This window comes from Herpailurus yagouaroundi, unplaced genomic scaffold (genome assembly GCF_014898765.1).
Source record: "Herpailurus yagouaroundi ecotype Mexico unplaced genomic scaffold, PumYag 212, whole genome shotgun sequence".
Classification (NCBI taxonomy): domain Eukaryota; kingdom Metazoa; phylum Chordata; class Mammalia; order Carnivora; family Felidae; genus Herpailurus; species Herpailurus yagouaroundi.
This window is the reverse complement of record NW_024412443.1, coordinates 1,397,297-1,416,484: the sequence shown is the minus strand read 5'-3', so window position 1 is coordinate 1,416,484 and position 19,188 is coordinate 1,397,297. Positions and strand designations below refer to the sequence as shown.

The 19,188-nt window shown below is 51.3% G+C and overlaps 1 protein-coding gene across 3 annotated transcripts in view; it reads right to left on the bottom strand.

Moving 5' to 3' along the window:
* The window catches only part of SNAP47 (synaptosome associated protein 47), a 51,218-nt gene that overhangs the window by 30,680 nt on the left and 1,350 nt on the right, over window positions 1-19,188 (bottom strand). For all 3 annotated transcript variants that reach the window (XR_005784403.1, XR_005784404.1, XM_040454403.1), the window contains exon 2: window positions 12,393-12,919. Coding sequence is in view for 1 of the 3 variants with exons in the window: in XM_040454403.1 (XP_040310337.1) it covers window positions 12,393-12,877 (485 nt within the window). In the remaining 2 variants the exon portion in view is untranslated. The remainder of the gene's footprint in view (window positions 1-12,392; window positions 12,920-19,188) is intronic.

Here is a 19,188-nt window from a genome sequence, read left to right as displayed (position 1 = left end):
AAGAAGAAGAAGAAGAAGAAGAAGAAGAAGAAGAAGAAGAAGAAGAAGAGGAGGAGGAGGAGGAGGTGGTGGTGGTGGTGGTGGTGGTGAGGAGGAAAAGGAGGAGGAAGAAGAAAGAGAGAGACAGAGAGAGAGAGATTTAGCCTCTTCCTCTTATCCCATCATGGGGGCTCTACTCTCATGACCTCATCTAAACCTAATCACCTCCCAAAGGCCCTGCCTCCTAACACTATCACACTGGGGTGGGGGCTGGGGGTGGTGGTGACCTCAGGGACTTCAGGTGAATTTCAGGGACACAAACATTTAGTCCATAACAGATTTACCACAACAGAATGTGCACTTCTCAAGAAAAAATGATAAAACATACAAAGAAAGAAGAAAGTATGGCTGATTCATAAGGCCCATACTCATCTCTGAGGAAGTCCTAATATTTTATCAAAGATGTTACACCAAAATCTTAAATATGTTCAATGAGCTAAAGGAAACTATGGACAAATAACTGAAAGAAATAAGAAAAAAATGTCTGAACAAAACAAGAATATTAGGGGCGCCTGGGTGGCGCAGTCGGTTAAGCGTCCGACTTCAGCCAGGTCACGATCTCGCGGTCCGTGAGTTCGAGCCCCGCGTCAGGCTCTGGGCTGATGGCTCAGAGCCTGGAGCCTGTTTCCGATTCTGTGTCTCCCTCTCTCTGCCCCTCCCCCGTTCATGCTCTGTCTCTCTCTGTCGCAAAAATAAACGTTGAAAAAAAAAATTAAAAAAAAAAAAACAAGAATATTAGTAAAAAGAAATTATGAGAAAGAAACAAATTCTAGAGCTGAAAAGTGCAATCACTGAAATGAAAAACTTGCTGGAGGGATTCAACAGCAGATTTGACAGGGGAGAACAGAGAATGGGTGAATTTGAAAGTAATACCTTTGAAATTACCCAGTCTGAGGAGCAGAAAGGAAGGAAAATAAAGGAAGAAAAATGATCAGAGCCCAAAGGACACCATCAAACATATCCACAAACGTATTATGGGAATCCCAGATGGACAAGACAGAGAAAGGGACACAAAATGAATTTGAGGAAACATTGGTTGAAAACTTCCCAAATCTGATGAAAGACATGAATGTACACATTTAAGAAGCTCAACAAACTCCAAGGGGGATAAACTTAAAAAGAGCCACATCAAGATACATTATAGTCAAACTGTTGAAACCCAAAGAGAAAAACAGAATTTGGAAATGAGGAGCCACGTTCAAAGGATTCACAGTAAGAGATGGTCCAACATAATCAGCCAGCCACCAAGTAGCAGGCTGAACACCCTGGAGACTAGAGGCATATTGGAGACTTGGTTGTTGGTGGCTGTGGTCAGGCTGGCCTTGGTGAGCTGAAGTCTGTGCTGCTGGACCCAATCATGGCTTCCATCCCTGTCACCATGGCCACTTTGTTCATGGGCTCAGTGGGCAACTTCAGGAGGTGCTGGTAAAACAGACCGACGGTTATCTAGGGCACAGGTCATCCTATCCACTGGATTATTACAATCCTCCTCTGCTGAAGACACCCTTCAGTGAGCATTCAGGTGAGACACATCTTTGCCTTTTTTCCCAACCAGAGAAGTCTATCCAACACTTCTGCCCTGGATCTCCTGGTCATGAAGTTTCCAGTCCTGTTTCTTCCAGTCCTGAACATCAGCCAAACCACTGGCTGCAGCCAATCAGCATGCAACTGAGCATCTGGCCATTCCTCCTTCCAAGAACCCTGTTGAGCAGAGTGCCACACACTGGTCACCAATCTCAGGGGAGGACTCAAACACTTTTGCCCACAGCACCCTGGTATCGGAGTTACCATGGAGCACAACACAGTCCAGCACTGGACAGAGCAATACCATACTCAGCTTTCCTAGTGCAGAGAAGAGCAGAACAGAACCAGCTCTGGTAGTGGCCGCTGGTCCCCTGGCAGCCGATGCAGGACAACAGGCTTATGCACATCCTTTGAATGCTGTAGTTCAAGGACTGCCCCCTCTCCGTGGACTCTGATATATGAACTCTGACAGCTGGCAGAGTGCTTCAGTAGAACAAATGAGTACCAGTTGAGCTTGTAACAGGGAAAGCTATTTCCTTACTAGGTGATAAGCCTGGCATAGGCTGTGTGCTCCAGCCCTCAGATCCATTCTAACAGGGCTGACAGTGGGTCAGAAGACTGCACAAGACTGCCTTCCCAACATGGTGAACCTCCAGGCGCATGGCTTGAAGTTCTGCCACTGGAAGGATCTCCCTTCACCTCTGTCCATTTCTGGGTGATGCCTGCACATGGTATAGAACCATCTGTAAGTGTAAACCAGGCCCTGCTGCTTTCGTTCTCAGTCAACTGATAGCAGGTATGGGTTGTGCCGTAGGTGCAGGCTGGGGGCAGAAGGCAGGGGTGTAGGAGCAGGCACCGTAGCACGGGAGCTAATTCCTCATACAGCCTAACCCGTGCTGTCAGGGCCTGCTTGCCCCTGATCTCCTGCATCACACCATCGTTGGATGCGGGGGCTGGGGGGAGGGTCACCATGCGTGCCCCATGTCATGGCTTGCTGGGTCAAATAACACCCATTTCATGAAGAACAGCTCAGATTGTGTGATAACATGGTGGTCCACGGTCCAGCGTTCAGTCTCTACAAAGGCCCAGTAGCAGGCCAAGAGCTGTTTCTCAAAAAGAAAGAAGTTATCTGCACAGGATGGCAGGGCTTTGCTCCAAAATCCTAACAGCATGCACTGTGACTCCCTACAGAGGTCTCCCACAGGCTCTGGAGAGCACCCCTGTCTACCACGGACACTTTAAGTGCCACTGGATCTGCTCAATCATGTGGCTCACATGGCAGCCTGGACTTGCTGCAGAGCTTTCTTGCTTTGGGTTCCACTCAAGACCAACAGTTTTTCATGTCACTTGGTAAAAGGGCCAGAGTAGCATCACAAATGAGGAAGTTGCTTCCAAAATGCTCACCACCAGGCAGTGTCTTCTTTTTGGTTGTAGAAAGAGCCAGAAGCAAAAACCTGTCCTTCACAGTAGAAGACACTTTGGTGAGCCCCACACCACTGGATCCCTAGAAATTTCACTGAGGTGGAAAACCCCTGATTCTCTGGGAGATTTACTTTCCCACCCTCTGACATGCCTTCGCAGTGTGTCCTGAGTAGTTGCTAATTTTACGCCCTCGATGCAGTCGGCACGGTATCACCCAGGTAACAGACCAGGGTGCTACCCTGTGGAGGGAAACACAGTCCAGGTCCCTGTGACGGGAATGGGCATGGGGCTGGAGAGCTGGTGTTGCCATGAGGCGGGACAGCGTTGCAGTTTGCTGGGGAGCAAACTGCTCTGGTGGCCCCTCCTAACAGCATGGACAGAGAGTGTCTGCCAGAGTAAGCGCTGCGCCCCCGGTCTCACATGATGTGCTAACTTGCTCAAGTGTCTGGTACAGTGAGTGCCATAAGAGAACAACCTGGTCATGGTTGGGACAATCCACTGTTCTTCTCCAACTTTTCCCTGCACAGCCCAGTGAGTGCGCTGAGCGGAAGTGGTGCAGGGCTCACTGCCTGTGCACCCTGCAGGTCCTTGATGGGGACACGCACCTCTGCAATCCCTGCAAGAATGGTTCACTCTTCTAGGTAGCTCCAGTGGCTTCCCCAGGATAGCTCTCACTACGCAGGTCAGGGAACTGGTGTGGGGTTCTCTAGCTAGTGAGAGCGTGTATTCCGATTATATGCTCCAGGCCTGGGAAAAATAGCCATGGGCTGGGTTCAGAGGCCTACTGTGTGACTGTGTGAGGCGGACCTGATCTGAGACTCCACGGATCCCCTGAGCCCAATAAGCCCCTCCTCTGACTGGTGGGCCACAGGGCCGTTTTGGGTCTGCTAGCATCAGCACCAGATCCAGTATCCCCTAGTCCCTAAAAGTCTGATGACTTCCTGCCTCCAGTGCTCAGTCGCCCTGGTTAGACACCACAGGGCCCTGGGGGGAAGGCTGGCACAAGAAATGATAGTCTCAACAGATAGTGGCATCCCAGGGTTTCTCCTCAAGGGGGCCGTGTCCCCATCCTTCAAAGGGTTTCAGATTTGGAAACTGGTTCAAGTCTGGAAGATGATTCAGGGGCCATGACTGCTTTCTAATTCAAGTTAGAGGCTCGCTCACTTGACCCAGGGCCCTTCTGTGTACACAGCCCTGGTAAGGACCAAAGGCCCTGCCTGCCCATCTGTTACTTCCCTGGGGGCACGTGACCAACCAGCCAACACCACAGGTCTCTAGGACTCACACCACTCTGACTGCTGCTTCTGCTCTGCTGTCCCTTGTGGTGACCATCCCACGTATCTTCAGTGACTGCAGGCCACCAACTGGCCCTGGAAGCCTGGAGTCCATCACCCCCACCATGGGGAGGGTCCCAGCCCAGCACCCCGGAGTCCACCACCCCTGCCACAGGGAGGGTCCTGGCCCGACACTCTGGAGTCTATCACCCCTGCCACGGGGAGGGTCCCAGCTCAGGGGCAGCAGTGCCCACCATCCTTTCTGGCCTACGCAGAAGAGTGGCTACACAGCTCCTCAAGGATATGGGGCCTCCTCATAAACAGGGTTCTCATGGTCCTGGGCCAAGTGTGTCCCTCTGAGCCAGGCTGGGTGGGGAGCGGGTCTCACATGGTAAGTCCATACGACCGTTCCAAACCTCACCCAGCGTAGGTCACCTTCCATAATGCCTCACCCACCAGTGGACCGGTGGAGCCCTCTCCAACCCGGGGAGCAACAGTACTGAATCCAGTCCCTTGTTTTGTAGGCCCTCTGCTGTAAATGATGTCCTTTCCACCACTGTCCCCCACCCTTGATACCCATTCCCATGCATGTCCTGTGGACTTCCTTCTGTCTGTGGACACTGGAACCTTCACGCAACTCTGCCACAGGGTCACATCCTCCTCAGGGTCATGCTTTGTGCCTCACCTTTTGGGATCTGCTGTGACCCGAGCCTACAATTCATCTAGGAGCAAAGGAGGGTGGTAGGGTGGGTCTCTTCAGGAGATCTGCAAGGCAGTTACCTCAGGGGGGCCGTTACAGACTCTTCCGACAAAGCAGGATGACGGTGGAAGGGACGTGTCTGCCGACAAAGACTCACTCGAATGGAGGGGTTCAATGCCCCCAGTTTCATCAGGACTTTCCCATATGTCCACTTTCCACTTTTCAGGATCCAGTTTCTTCTTCATCAGTATCCTAGGCTTAACAGAAGACAGCACACAAAGCTGGGGTTTCAATTTGTGCTGTGATTAATGTGCTCGCAGACGACACTCGGATCTGGTCTTTAGAAATCCCAGACCTGCTGGTTCAATATTTGCAAGTCAATCAATGTGACACACATCAATACAAGAAAGGATAAGAACCATATGATCCTCTCAATAGATGCAGAAAAAGAATCTGACAGAATACAGCATCCATTCTTGACAAAAACCCTCAACAAAGTAGGGATAGAGGGAACACACCTCAATCTCATAAAGACTATATACAAAAGACCACTGCTAATAAATATCATCCTCAATGGGGAAAACTGAGAGCTTTTACCCTATGATCAGAAACAAGACAGGAATGTCCACTTTGACCATTAGTACTTAACATAGTGCTGGAAGTCTTAGCCTCAACAATAAGACAACAAAAAGAAATAAAGTGCATCCAAATCTGTAAGGATGAAGTCAAACTTTCACTATTTGCAGATGACATGATATTCTATGTAGAAAACCCAAAAGACTCCACCAAAAAATTTCTAGAACTACTATATTAATTCAGCAAAGTCACAGGATATAAAATCAACATACAGAAATTGGTTGCATTTCTACACACCAATAATGAAGAAGCAGAAAAAGAAAACCAAAAGTCAATCCCATTTACACCTGCACCAAAACAATAAGTAGTAATAAACCTAACTAAAGAGGTAAAAGATCTGTATGTTGAAAACTATAGAAAACTTGTGAAAGAAATTGAAGAGACACAAAGAAATGGAAAGACATTCCATGCTCATGGATTGGAAGAACAAATATTGTTAAAATGTCCATACTACACAAAGCAATCTACGCGTTCAATTCAATCCCAATCAAAATAACACCAGCATTCTTCACAGAGCTACAACAAACAATCCTAAAATTTGTATGGATCCACAAGAGACCCCGAGTAGCCAAAGCAATCTGAACAAGAAAAACAAAACTGGAGGCATCAAGATTCTGGACTTCAAGCTATATTACAAAGCTGTAATCATCAAGGCAGTGTGGTACTGGCACAAAATAGACACATAGATCAATGGAGCAGAATAGAAAACCTAGAAATGAACTCACAACTATATGATCTTCGACATCTTTGTCATCTTCGACAAAGCAGGGAAGAATATTCAATGGAAAAAGGCAGTTTCTTCAGCAAATGGTGCCAGGAAAATTGTACAGCAACACTCAGAAGAATGAAACTGGACCACGTACTTACATCATACACAAAAATAAATTCAACATATAGATGAAAGACCCAAATGTGAGACAGAATATCATCAAAATCCTAGAGGAGAACATAGGCAGCAACCTCTTTGACCTCGGCCATGGCAACTTCGGCCATGGCAACTTCTTAATAGACATGTCTCCAGAGGCAAGGGAAACAAAAGCAAAAATGAACTATTGGGACCTCATCAAGATAAAACGCTTCTGGACGTGAAGGAAACAATCAGCAAAACTAAAAGGCAACTGATGGAATGGGAGAAGGTGTTTGCAAATGAAATATTAGATAAAGGGTTAGTATCCAAAATATATAAAGAACTTATCAAACACAACATCCAAAAAACAAATAATCCAGTTAAGAAATGGGCAGAAGACATGACCAGACACTTTCCAAAGAAGACATCCAGATGGCCAACAGATACATGAAAAAAGGCCCAACATCACTCACTCATCATCAAGGAAATATAAATCAAAACCAGGATGAGATACCACCTCATACCTGTCAGAATGGCCAAAACCAACAACTCAGGAAACAACAGATGTTGATGAGGATGTGGAGAAAGGAGAACCCTCTTGCACTGTTGGTGGGAATGCAAACTGGTGCAGCCACTCTGGAAAAAGTGTGGAGGTTCCTCAAAAAACTAAAAATAGAACAACCCTGTGACGCAGTAATTGCACTAGTAGATATTTATCCAAAGGATACAAAAGTGCTGATTCGAAGGGGTACATGCACCCCAATGTTTATAGCAGCATTATCAACAACAGCCAAACTGTGGTGGAAATAGCACAAATATCCATCAGCTGATGAATGGATAAAAAAGTTCTATATACATGTATTCATACGTGTATACATAGTGGAATATTACTCAGCCATCAAAAAGAATGAAATCTTGGGGCGCCTGGGTGGCTCAGTTGATTGAGTGTCTAACTTCGGCTCAGGTCACGATCTCACAGTCCGTGGGTTCAAACCCTGCATCAGGCTCTGTGCTGACCTCTTGCTCAGAGCCTGGAGCCTGCTTCAGATTCTGTGTCTCCTTCTCTCTCTGCCCCTCCCCTGCTCACGCTTTGTCTCACTCTGTTTCTCAAAAGTAAATAAATGTAAAAAAAAAAAATTAAAAAAAAAAAGAGTGAAATCTTGCCATTTGCAATGACATGGGTAGAGCTAGAATGTACTATGCTAAGCGAAATGAGTCCATCAGAGAAAGACAAATACCATATGATTTCACTCATATGTGAATTAATAAATAAAACATGAACATATGGGAAGGAGGGAAGAGAAGAGAGGGAAACAGACCACAGAGACTCCTAACAGTAGAGAACAAACTGAGGGTTGCTGGAGGGGAGGTGGGGCAGATGGGCATTAAGGAGGGCATTTGTTGGGATGAGCACTGAGTATTGCATGTGAGTGATGAATGACTGAATTCTACTCCTGAAACCGTTATTACACTTCAGTTACCTAACTAGGATTTATATAATAATAAGGTAAGAAACCCCGGCCCTGCAACCACAGGCACTCAGGGCATCTTTCAGGGCAGAGACAGGGCATTCAGGCCACTCTGTGGCACCCTGAGCTCATTCTTTCCTTTCTGCACTTTGTCCAGTGGAGCTGGGAGCAGCCAGCAAATCTCAGTTTGACAAAAATGCTATTAGCATCAAATATGTGGTCACTCGGATCCTTGCCTCTTAAAGTATTTGACTAGGAGTGTCCTGCAGAGATATTTTGTGTATCTCTAATGCTACATGCCATGCATTAGTGCGTGGAAATGAGAGTTATTAGATTTAAATCTAATCAGATTATTAATCCCCCAAACTGTAGAACACATTCAGAAATCACCCTTCAGTCTTAGTACCAGATTCCCCATCTGTCAGGTTCTCCAGAGAGACAGAACCTGTAGGACGGACGGGGACACACACACACACACACACACACACACACACACACACAAATATAGAGAGAAGCAGAGAAGGAGACAGAGAAGAAGGGTGGGCAGAGGCGGGCACAGGCCAGGACAAAGAGGCACCACCATCCCTGAGGACGCCTGGAGGCACCACAGCTATTTCCACCTGGGACCATGGTGGGACAGAGACCAAGCACTGTGACAGGGCACCTCCAGCAGAATCAAGGACTCCACAGTGTACCCGGCCTGGCCCACCCGCGGGAAAGACCTCTGAGGGGACAATGAATCACAAAGCACAAAAATAAGAACGCAAGCAGTCAGGCCCACAGGGGTGCTCACACCAATGTCTGAAAGTGCCAACTCTTGATGGTTTGTTGGGGGCCAGCAGTCCGCCAGCCCTGGCGATACGCTGCTGGAGACACAGTGGGACACAGGGAGATGTGAAGGATGGGTGCAGGGGCAGTCCTTCTGGGGACTCAGGATGCCTGGTGCCCCATGGAAGCAGCACAGTGGTTGGGAGTGGAAGGGTCTGTTTCTGTGACAGTCCTTCTCTGGTTCATCCACTGAGTCTTCAGGAAGAGGAACACAACATGTAAAACAGAGCAATAGCTCAGATATTTCGAGTTAGTCCATCGTTACCCTCATTTCCTAGCAGGAATCAAAAGCAAATAACAGGAGCTCATGGGTTGACACAGAAGAGAAGAAAGCACACTTTAGATAGCTCTTCCCAATTTCCTGTTGAAATATCAACCCAGACACAGAAAAAGGCAGAAACTGGCAACAAAATGGCAAATCAAAGGAGAAGACCACACAGATGGAGAAGTAAGCACTTGCACTATGTCTGTTTTACCCTATGACTGTAAATGGGACAATGTCCAAAGATGGCAGGAAAACCTGAACTTTGCACAGACAGCACCTGCTCCAGGATGGAGCAAGCAGCTGTGAGCAGAAAACTCAGGCATCCTCATGAGGGCTGGAGCAAACGGACTATGTACCGGCCCCCTGCCACAGCTCCTTGCATCCCTTTCTCTGCACTGGCCCCTGCATCTCTTCCTCCTTCCTCCGCACCAGATACTTACAGAATTGTAAGTAATTGTAGGTTGGTGCACTAAAAAAGGATGCTCAAGGATATGTCTGTTTGAAAAATTGTCAGAGGATGATCAGATTCTGACACTTACAAGGTGTGTGTGGTTTTATCCCCACACCAAGCCATTCACTCAGCTCTGGTCCCGTCCACATGGACTCCACTCTGGCCCTGTCCACATGGAGTCAGCATCAGACCTCACAGGCTCAGCCCCACAAGACCACCGCCACTTCAGGCACCAACCCCAAGTCCAGACATCACCTGTGCTCTGACCCACAGGTGACAGATCACAAGTTCCCATGGCCCCTCCTCAGGTCTGATGAATGTGCTGGAGGGGCTCAGAGAACTCAGGGAAATGTTTCACTTGCTAGGTTAGTGGTTTATTACAAAAGGATATGACTCAGGGATAGCCTGATGGAAGAGATACCCAGGGTGAGGCACTGGGGAAGGGGCGGGAAGCTTCCATGCCTCTCTAGGCACGTCACTCTACCCACGTCTCCACGTGCTCCCCAGCCTGGAAGCCCCCCCCCCCCAACCCCAAGACCATCCCTCTGAGTTTTCACTGGGGCTTCATTGTATAGACATGATCGATTAATCCATTGCCCATTGGTAATTGATTCCGTCTCCCCTCCCCAGAGGTCAGGGGCAGGACTGAAGCCTCCAACTCTCTGGTCCCACGGTGGGGTCCGCAGGCCACCAGCCGCCATCCCTAGGGGCTTTCCAAAGTCACCGCAACAACATGAACTCGGACTTGTTATGAACACCATGACACCTTCATTGCCGTCTTCAGTTGGGAAACCCAAGGGCTTTAGGAGCTCTGAGCCAGGAACAGTTACAAGGGCCGAGTCCATATTTATTATAAATCACACTATCAGAGATGACAAATCGAATACACATATTTTCCCCAAGGACAACGAGAAGACACAGCAGCAACAACATTTTGGAACCTAGAAACCAGACAGACTTTGTGAATCCAGGAAAGTAAGGGAAAAGGCAGTGGTGGCAAAGCTGGGACACAACCCAGTCTGTGGTGAAGAACCTACACGTGGAGACAGAGGGTACCAGGGACCTCGACAACAGGCATGTTTGTGAAGCTGGGCCTTACCTCACCCCACAAGCAGAAGGTCCAAGCCGTGTGTCAGGAGGGAGCTGGCGACAGGGAGCCTGGCCAGCTCGCATGTGGTTCAGCTGAAGGGCGGGAGGTGAGCTGGGAGCAGGGGAGGGGAGCAAACTCCTCTCCTGAGCTGGGACATACACCCAAGTCCTTTCCGCACATGGCTCTCCAGAAAACCCCAAGACACAGAGGTCAGCGTGCCCATGAAGCAACAGGCTGCTATTCAGAAGGAACATTTGGAGATTAATAAATAACTAGGAGAAATTAAAAACATCACAGAGATGGAAGGGTAGGAGGAAGACACACTTCAAGAAACAGAAAGTAAAACAAAAAGATAAGACACAGAATGAGATCAGAGGCCAGACAACCAGACAACAGGAATCTGAAAGGAACACACTTTAGAACTGAGGGGGAACCAGACCTCATGGACCAACCAGAGAGCTCCCTGGGGACTCCCCACAAAAGCACTGATGGATGTGCGTCAAGGACTGTGGCCAGGAGCGCCAGGCGGTTGCTTTGCCCTTCCCAGGGGCCCAGTGTGCCCTCCCCCCGCCCTGCTCGGGTGCTCTCTGTACTTTGTCCTCCACTACTGATAAACGGTATTCTGCTGTACACATCTACTTGCAACTTGTTTTTTTTTTTTTTTCCAGTTTACTTATTTTGAGAAATAGAGACAGAGCATGAGCTGGGGATGGGCAGAGAGAGAGGGAGGGAGAGAATCCTAAGCAGGCTCCGTGCTGTCAGCACAGAGCCCGACATGGGGCTAGAACTCACAAACCACGAGATCATGACCTGAGCCAAAACCAAGAGCTGGTCGCTTAACACACTGAGCCCCCTAGGTGCCCCCACAAGCACTCCTCTGAAGGTAAGATTTGGGGCTCTGTTCCCTGCAGCTCGAGCACACGCCTCCCACACCATGCAGGCAGTCAGGAGTGTCCCAGGACAGCAACAGGTGGTGCCTGCAGAGTGGGGTCACTCAAGTCAAGGGTCCCCACCAGCAGCAGCCATGCAGGCCTGGACTCAGGGCCCAGCACTAGGCCATCTGGTCATGAGTTCCCCGACAGCCATCAGGGACACAAGGAGAGGCTGTTCCCAGCAGACGCTAAAATCTCCTTCGTCCTGCACTCATCTTAGAGTCAGCACAGTGTAGAGCATCGTCTCTGAGACCTTCTGGAGCCAGTGTGTTCACAGCAGCACCTGGCAGCACTCAGCTCTGTGCTCATGGACATGTGAGGGGCACCCAGAGGCCCCAGGACACAGTATGACCTGCAGGCGACTGCAGAAGCAGGCAGGCGGCAGGACTGTGCGGGAAAGAGAGGAGCAAAACCCCAAACAAGGCTACCCTCTCACTAAGCATGTCTGCTTTACAAAAACTATTTTTCATTCACAGAGCTGTTTGTTACCAGGTCGTGGGTTTATTACTGCACTTTTTGAACAAACAAGTGATTTTTTGAATCTTAGTTCATAAAAAACAGATTAATATTGGCACATATGACCCACGTGGGGTCCTTGATGTGAAACAGAGGGGGGTCCTGCGATGGAAGGCTTGGGAGCAGCTGGAGCGCCTCAGTGAGGCCCCAGGCTTGCTGCTACGTGGCTGTGCACAACAGATGTGCCGGTGGACCGCATGTGACCTCCACGAGTCACCCGGCCGCATGGCCTGTTCCCTCACAGGCGCCTGAATGAGGTGGTGTTCCTGAGACACTGGAAACACAGAGCCCTCCCCCCACAAATGTGCCACTGTAGCCCACCTGGCGGGGTGACCCATATGTACGACACAGGGAATGGCGGGGAAGACACACAGGGCAGGGCTACGTGGCTCTGTCTACCTGTCAGCCACGTCCAGGTCGGATTCCATCTTGTCCAGGCCCCTGGTGATGCTGTCCAGCTGCTCGCCCTGATGGTGGAGGACTCTGGCCGTGTCCTCCAGGCGCTTCTGGGAACAGGCCATGAGGCCAGTCAGCTCCTTCCCCTTGGTCGCAGGAAGCGGTGCTTCCGGCTGGGAGAGCAGCAGCTCTCTCCAGAAATGCTCGATGACACTGAATGCGGCATTGCGACTGGGCTGCAGGGAGCTGAACCAGTGCTTGCGGTTGTCCTTCTCCAGGACGGTGATGGAGCTGAAGACGAAGTGAGAAGCCTCCTTCTTGATTGCAGTGATGCCAGACAGCGGGAAACTCACCAGCGTCTCCTGGGCCTCATCAGCCGCAAACTTCAGGGAGCAGGAGGTTAAGGAAAGCTTTCCAGGGACCCATCGCTTGTCCAGCTCTAAGTAGTAGGAGCACGGCCAGGTGTGCACGCAGACCTCTCTGCTCATCTGGCTCCCGGTGGGTCTGCTCCACAGCCTCGGCCACTCTGCCTGTGCAGGAGAGGGATAAATCAGTGGGTGGGGCAGGCTACAGCACATCATCACACCTGGACCAGAGACACCACCGGCAGGGGTGGAGAGGGGGCGGCCAGGCTCTGAGCACAGCCGTCTCCCTCCACCCGGAGTGAGCAAGATGCAGGCCCGCCCCACCAGAAGCAGGGTCCATGGCTGGACCTCACTGAAGGGCAGAAACCCCTGGAAACGGCCACCCCAGGATCCCTCATGCATACACTGTTTTGGCTGTGATGACCCCCACCTCCCCCACACATTCCTGACAAGTTCCTGTACTAACATTCTCCACTGGAAATGTGCAGAAACTGACTTAATACCATAAAAGAAAAAATCCCACAGAAAAACTTTTCCCTTCTTGTAAGGCCCGCTAACTTCACAAAGCTCCACGTAATCGACAGGCTATGCATACAAACGTACACGTACAGTTTCATACAGTTACAAGCAGCAGGGGCGCACTGTTCACACCTACAGTTTGCATTTGCTAACGAAGGGCGGAAAGTCACAAACAGCAGATGTGAACAACCCCTGAAGGACACGCAGTCCGCCCCTCACTGAACAGATAAGGCACCGAAGCCGGGACAGGAAGAGGACCTTATGCAAGCTCAGGCCACAAGCACGTGATGCTGACTTGGCCAGAGTTGGGCTTGGGAATGCCTCGTCCAGCTCACTTCTGGGCAAGGGTCCCCCGTACCATGGGCTTCTACTGCTACCCTCTGTCTTCACCCCTCGCAGTCACAACATGGCCTTCCCTGTGAAATAGGGAGAACAAATAACTAATGTCATCTCTTAACAACACACAGGGAGTCCCTGCATCCCGGCCACAGGCCCTGAGGAAACAACACTGGCTTCGGCCTGGGCCCGTGGAGCTCAGTCCACTGGACCCCTGTGAACATCTTCACTGAGTTGTACCTTAAAGACCCGGACTAGAGCAGAACGGCTGGACAAGACAACAAAGCCACGTGTACTGCACGGAGCTGCCCACTTACAGAGAAACACAGTGAGCGGAGAGTTGGCAATGCTCCACCAAATACAAACTGAGCTAACGCAGACTAAACTCCACAGCTCACAGGTGAAGGTGTGGTGACATATGGGAAGGAAGTCTTATCGGAGGATGGCATGGCAGGACAGCCACCGGTTCCTGTGACGGCCAGCTCTTGGGGCAAGGACAGCATTGTACTCCTAACCCAACTTAGGGAACACTCTGGGGCTGAATGTGTCTGTCCAGCTCACCCTGCTGCTCACAGTTCTGTGGGTAGCAGCCTTCATTGAACACCGTCAGACACAGATGGCAGATGTGGTCCTGGCCTAGTTAACCAGTGTGTCGGATAGGGGACTCAGGAAAGTCCATCGAAGCTGAGATGGTACAGAAACCAGGGGCAGGCACTTCCAGGATGTAATTCTCTGCATCTCATGCCAGCTTTTGTCCCAGGCGCTTCTTCTCATAGTGGTGCAGGGTTGTCCCTCCTGATTGAGACACCATCTGCTGCCTCCTGGCCAGGATTACAGAACACTGTCCCCTTGGAGGCCTGCTCACAGCCCCCTGGGAGGCCCATCTCCTTGGCCACATGGTGAGTGCCAGACCAGGGGAGCCTCAGCACTACAGATGCACCTGACAAATGCCAACCTCATAGTGCGAGGGACCCAGGTATCCACGGTCCCAACCTTCTGCACAGACAACTGAGTCATGCTCCCGAGGGGCATGACCTGTGAGCGTTCCCAGCAGCCCTGCAGCCATGCTGGGATGGTGCGCAAGGTCACCATCTGCAGCAGACACAGCCGGACAGTGGGAACTGGAAAACAAACATCTCTTCACCAGACTTCTGTCCCCACCAAGAGGGCACTCCCCTGACACTGACCCAAACACAAAACAGACTACAGAGCGCTGGTGGTGGCCTGGAGCTCTGGCAGGACAGGAAAGTCAGGTGCACACACTTGTGATGTCCTCTGCAGGTGACCTGCTAGTGCCCTTCCTCCACGAGGCCCCTGCTGTCATCCGGAACATGGATGGCAGGCAAGCCTCTACTCTCAGAACCAGGGACGACTAACATGATTTTGGGATTTTGAGACCAAGACTAAGGTTGGAGGCCAGGCACCTCAGCCCTGCCATGGAGCCTGTCACTGTACTGGTCAGCACCTGGGGCCAGCCTGACCCTAGTCCTCCAGCAGCCAGGAGCCCCCCCAAATCGGCCCCTAGTCTCCACAGTGTGCAACCCACAGGGAGTCCCTGTCCATACATAGACACCGTGTGAGCCCCGCTGGAAATCCCTGACCACGGCTGCCGGCCCAGGAGACACCCCACGAGCACCGCATGAGCCCCACTGTAAATCCCCGACCACAGCTGCTGGCCCAGGAGTCACTCCACGAGCACCGCGTGAGCCCACGCACGCCTTCTATAAACAGTGACTGAGGCCGGTACTGCATCATCAGGAGCTCGCTCTACCAGCTTCATGGCTCCTGCTGGGCCTGTTCATCTGCCAGTAAAATAACTGAAGACCCCAGGACAATTCCACCTCTCAGATATGCTAGAATTCACTCAGGGAAGAGCAAGGGAAGAGGAAAGAACAGTCCAGAGGAGGAGAAACCTCACTGCCTACTGGGAGCAGCACTCAGGGTGGATGATTCTGAGGATGATTCCAAGGACGCAGCAAAAGGAGAAACCCGCAGCCAGCACCCCTCCTTCCTCATGTTCCCATGGTTCTTCCCCGGCAGACAGAGTGGACAGGGAAGATGTGGAGGACCCAAGGGAGAACAGCACTCCCACACTGGCCCTCACTAGTCTGTGCGAAGCAGTGCCCTTGAGAGGCCAGGCCTCCCTCTCCTGCCCTTGATCCCAACCCTATGCAGCAACACCAGCCTCCTTGCCTTCTGACCAAAGGCCAGACAGTAAATACCCTGGACTCCGTGGGCACTGGTCACTGTCACAAGCACCCCGCTCTGCCGATGGAAGCAGCCAAGACACCACAGCAACAGAGGGGCATGGCTGTCCTTGTGGACAAAATAGGTGGCTGCCAAGCTTGGCCAGTGGGCCATAGTGGGCCCACCCTGACCACAGCACTGACCATAGCACTGCCCATAGCTCCGACCAGAGCACTGCCCACAGCTCTGAGGAGCTTGTGAATGATCCTACATGCTGACAGGCTCAGTCTACCCACCACAGAAGGCAAACATCACAAGGAGGGTGCCTTGGGCACAATGCTGGCACACCTCGGCCCTTGGTAAATGCCTGCTGAGCGAACTACAAATCACCTCATGTGGCAACATTGACCGCATCCACCATGGATGACTTTCTTCCTTCCAGGTCCTGACCTGGGTCTCTGATCTGTGCTAAGCTCCTGGAGTCCTTATTGCGTCTGGAACCCACGGGGACCTGTGCTGACCTGGGAAAGCAGCAGAACTGGGGATGCTCGTGGGGAGAAATGAGTGGGCACGTGGGTGCAGCGTGCGACGCTCAGCACTTTATGAGATGCACTATTGTGCATGGATAACTCCCAGGGCTTACATCAGACCTGTGCCCTGGACTGACACTCAGTATCAAGTAAACACCCTATTTTTAGTTAGTTTCCAAAGTAACAGGACCAGCGACATTTTACACAAGTTCCAAGGACTCTTGGGCACAAGCAGGTCTGGAGTCAGAACAGTGGGAGCAGTGTCTCTGGGCGCCGGCAGCCGCCTTTTCCATTACCTTTACCTCCTGCTCCTTAGAGGCTCGTGCTTTCAACCCAGAGGTTCACATGTGCTGTTTGGGGGTGTCCTGCTGCAACAATGTGGTCTATTCACAGGGCGTGTACCATCCCTCTAACGCTGCAGACAGAGAATGAGGATTTGTCCTCATTCCCACGACATTTCCCACCAAGTGCTAACTTTTAAACTCCCCCTGCAGCCCTCCTCTCTGGCTGTGCACAGTACATCACTGGGCTGCGTTCAGGCTGGGAGCAGTGCCCTGCCCCAGGCCCAGGAATGTGCTCTTCCCACAGTTCCCCAGTGATGCCAGGCCTGCCATCTGGGGGCCTTTGAGGGGCACAGCCCATGTTCTGGCCCCAGCCCTGCTCTCACGCCTGCTGCCACAGCCCCATTGGTGCAGCGGTGGCAACACTGACCACACCAGAGGGCCACCACATGGACTACAGGTAATAGCACAAAACTCCTACCCTGACTTACAGGCTCAGTTGTGCAATCAGACCTGGGGAGCGTGTGGACCTGCTAGGCCAAAGCCTCCTCTTTCTTAGGAACTTAGTTGCAACCTCAGAGCTTCAGCCGCAAACTTAAAGCCGTATTTCCTAAATCTTCAAACAATCACAAACACTCTGTTTCCCACATTATCCCCAACTGCCTCCCAAGGTCTGCAGCCACAAGTGAAATCCAGTAATTAAGGACCATGGAGCCAACAGATGGCAAGATTTTGACAGTACACAGTCAAATTTTTGCAAAAGGGTAATGACAGCATAAGCTTACACATGTAACTTTTCATACGTATGAAACAGACTGTGTGTGTGTGTGTGTGTGTGTGTGTGTGTGCGCGCGCACGTGCGCGTGTGCATACAAGGAGAGGAAGAAAGAATTAAAGAACAAATGCACACCTGCAAGGATAGCTCTATATCAAAAAGTTTTTTAAGCCTTATCTGGATAGGATCATAAGTGATTTCTTTTTCTTATTTTGAGAGAGAGAATGCACACAAGCAGGGCAGGGGGGCAGAGAGAGAGGGAGAGAATTCCAAGCAGGCTCCACACTGTCAGCACAGAGCCCAACACCAGGCTCAAGCCTACAAACCCTGAGATCATGATGTGAGCTGAAAGCAATACTCAGATGCTCAACCGACTGAGCTGCCCAGGCACCCCATGGGTGATTCTTTTCCCCCACATCAATGGCCCCAGGTGTCCTTGCTGATGGCCACATGCTGACCTCAGGGCACAATGAAGCCGAGTGGGAAGCCGGCACCACACACACAGAAGCACACGGCTCTTCACACTGCTCTACTCGCCACAAACACTGTCTACCACCTGCCCCACCTCCTCGGTGTTCTCAGCTCCCACCGTGGATCCCACTTCTACCCGGAACTCAGACTCACCCCAGCTCATTCTCCTCCTGCCCCCCCTCCTCTTCCTTTCCCCACTTCTGGTCCTCCCTGTTCTCCTTCTGGGTAAGCTTCATGCCACTTGGGAAGAATCCCCCTCGAGCCCTCCTCCAAAGCTCAGAGTCCCAACATCCCCAGAAGCTCCGTATCCCACCTGTAAAGGTAAGCAGGGTGGCATCTTCCTCATTTAATAAAAGAGAGACACCTGTCCCTCCTCTTTACACAGAGAGTCTCCTTCCTGCAGGAATGAGACAAACCCAGCGTCCAGATTTTACAAGGCAGTCACCAGCTGCCAACTCAGAGCTGTAAACATACACCTGCAGAACAGAATCAGAAACTTCTCACCAGGTTCAAAAGACCAAGGAGGTGCATCTGCTTTTCCCTCAAGGAGATGAGAGCTCTAATTGTCCTTTCTTCTGCTTTTACCGTGTGTGACATGCGTTCTGCCCAACTCTATACTCTCTTGCAGACTCTCTATGTACATGTAATCTGCCAACTTCACATAGTAACAAACCTACAATCTTTCTTTCCATGTTGATGTGGGTAGGTTTGTGTTCACAGAACATTTCCTTCTCCAATATGCTAAGGCCCTGACTTGTCACTCCTTCCCACATCCCCACTCAGAGGATCCTCCATCTCAGACCTACTGGTGTGTGCAGCCTCAAATCCTCACTCTTGATCCCCCACACTTCCATTTCAGGCACCTTATTCCCCCATCATGCCCTCCCGGCCCTCACCATCCCAATGGGTCCCAGGATTCCCTCCTGGCCCCCAGCATCCTGTCCAGGCCCCCATCACCCCCCGGGCCTCCGGTATCCCCTCCAGGTCATTACTCCCTGGGCTCCCAGCATCCCATCCAGGACTCCATCACCCCCTGGGCTCCCAGCATCCCCTCCAGGCCATTACCCCCTGGGCCCCCAGCATCCCATCCAGGACTCCATCACCCCCTGGACCCCCAGCATCCCGTCCAGGTCTCCATCACCCCCTGGGCCCCCATCACCCCCTGGGCTCCTAGCATCCCATCCAGGCCTCCATCACCCCCTGGGCCCCCAGCATCCCATCTAGGCCTCCATCATCCCCTGGGCCTGATCAACCCCTGGGCTCCCAGTATCCCATCCAGGCCTCCATTACCCCCTGGGCCCCCAGCATCCCATCCAGGCCTCCATCACCCCTTGG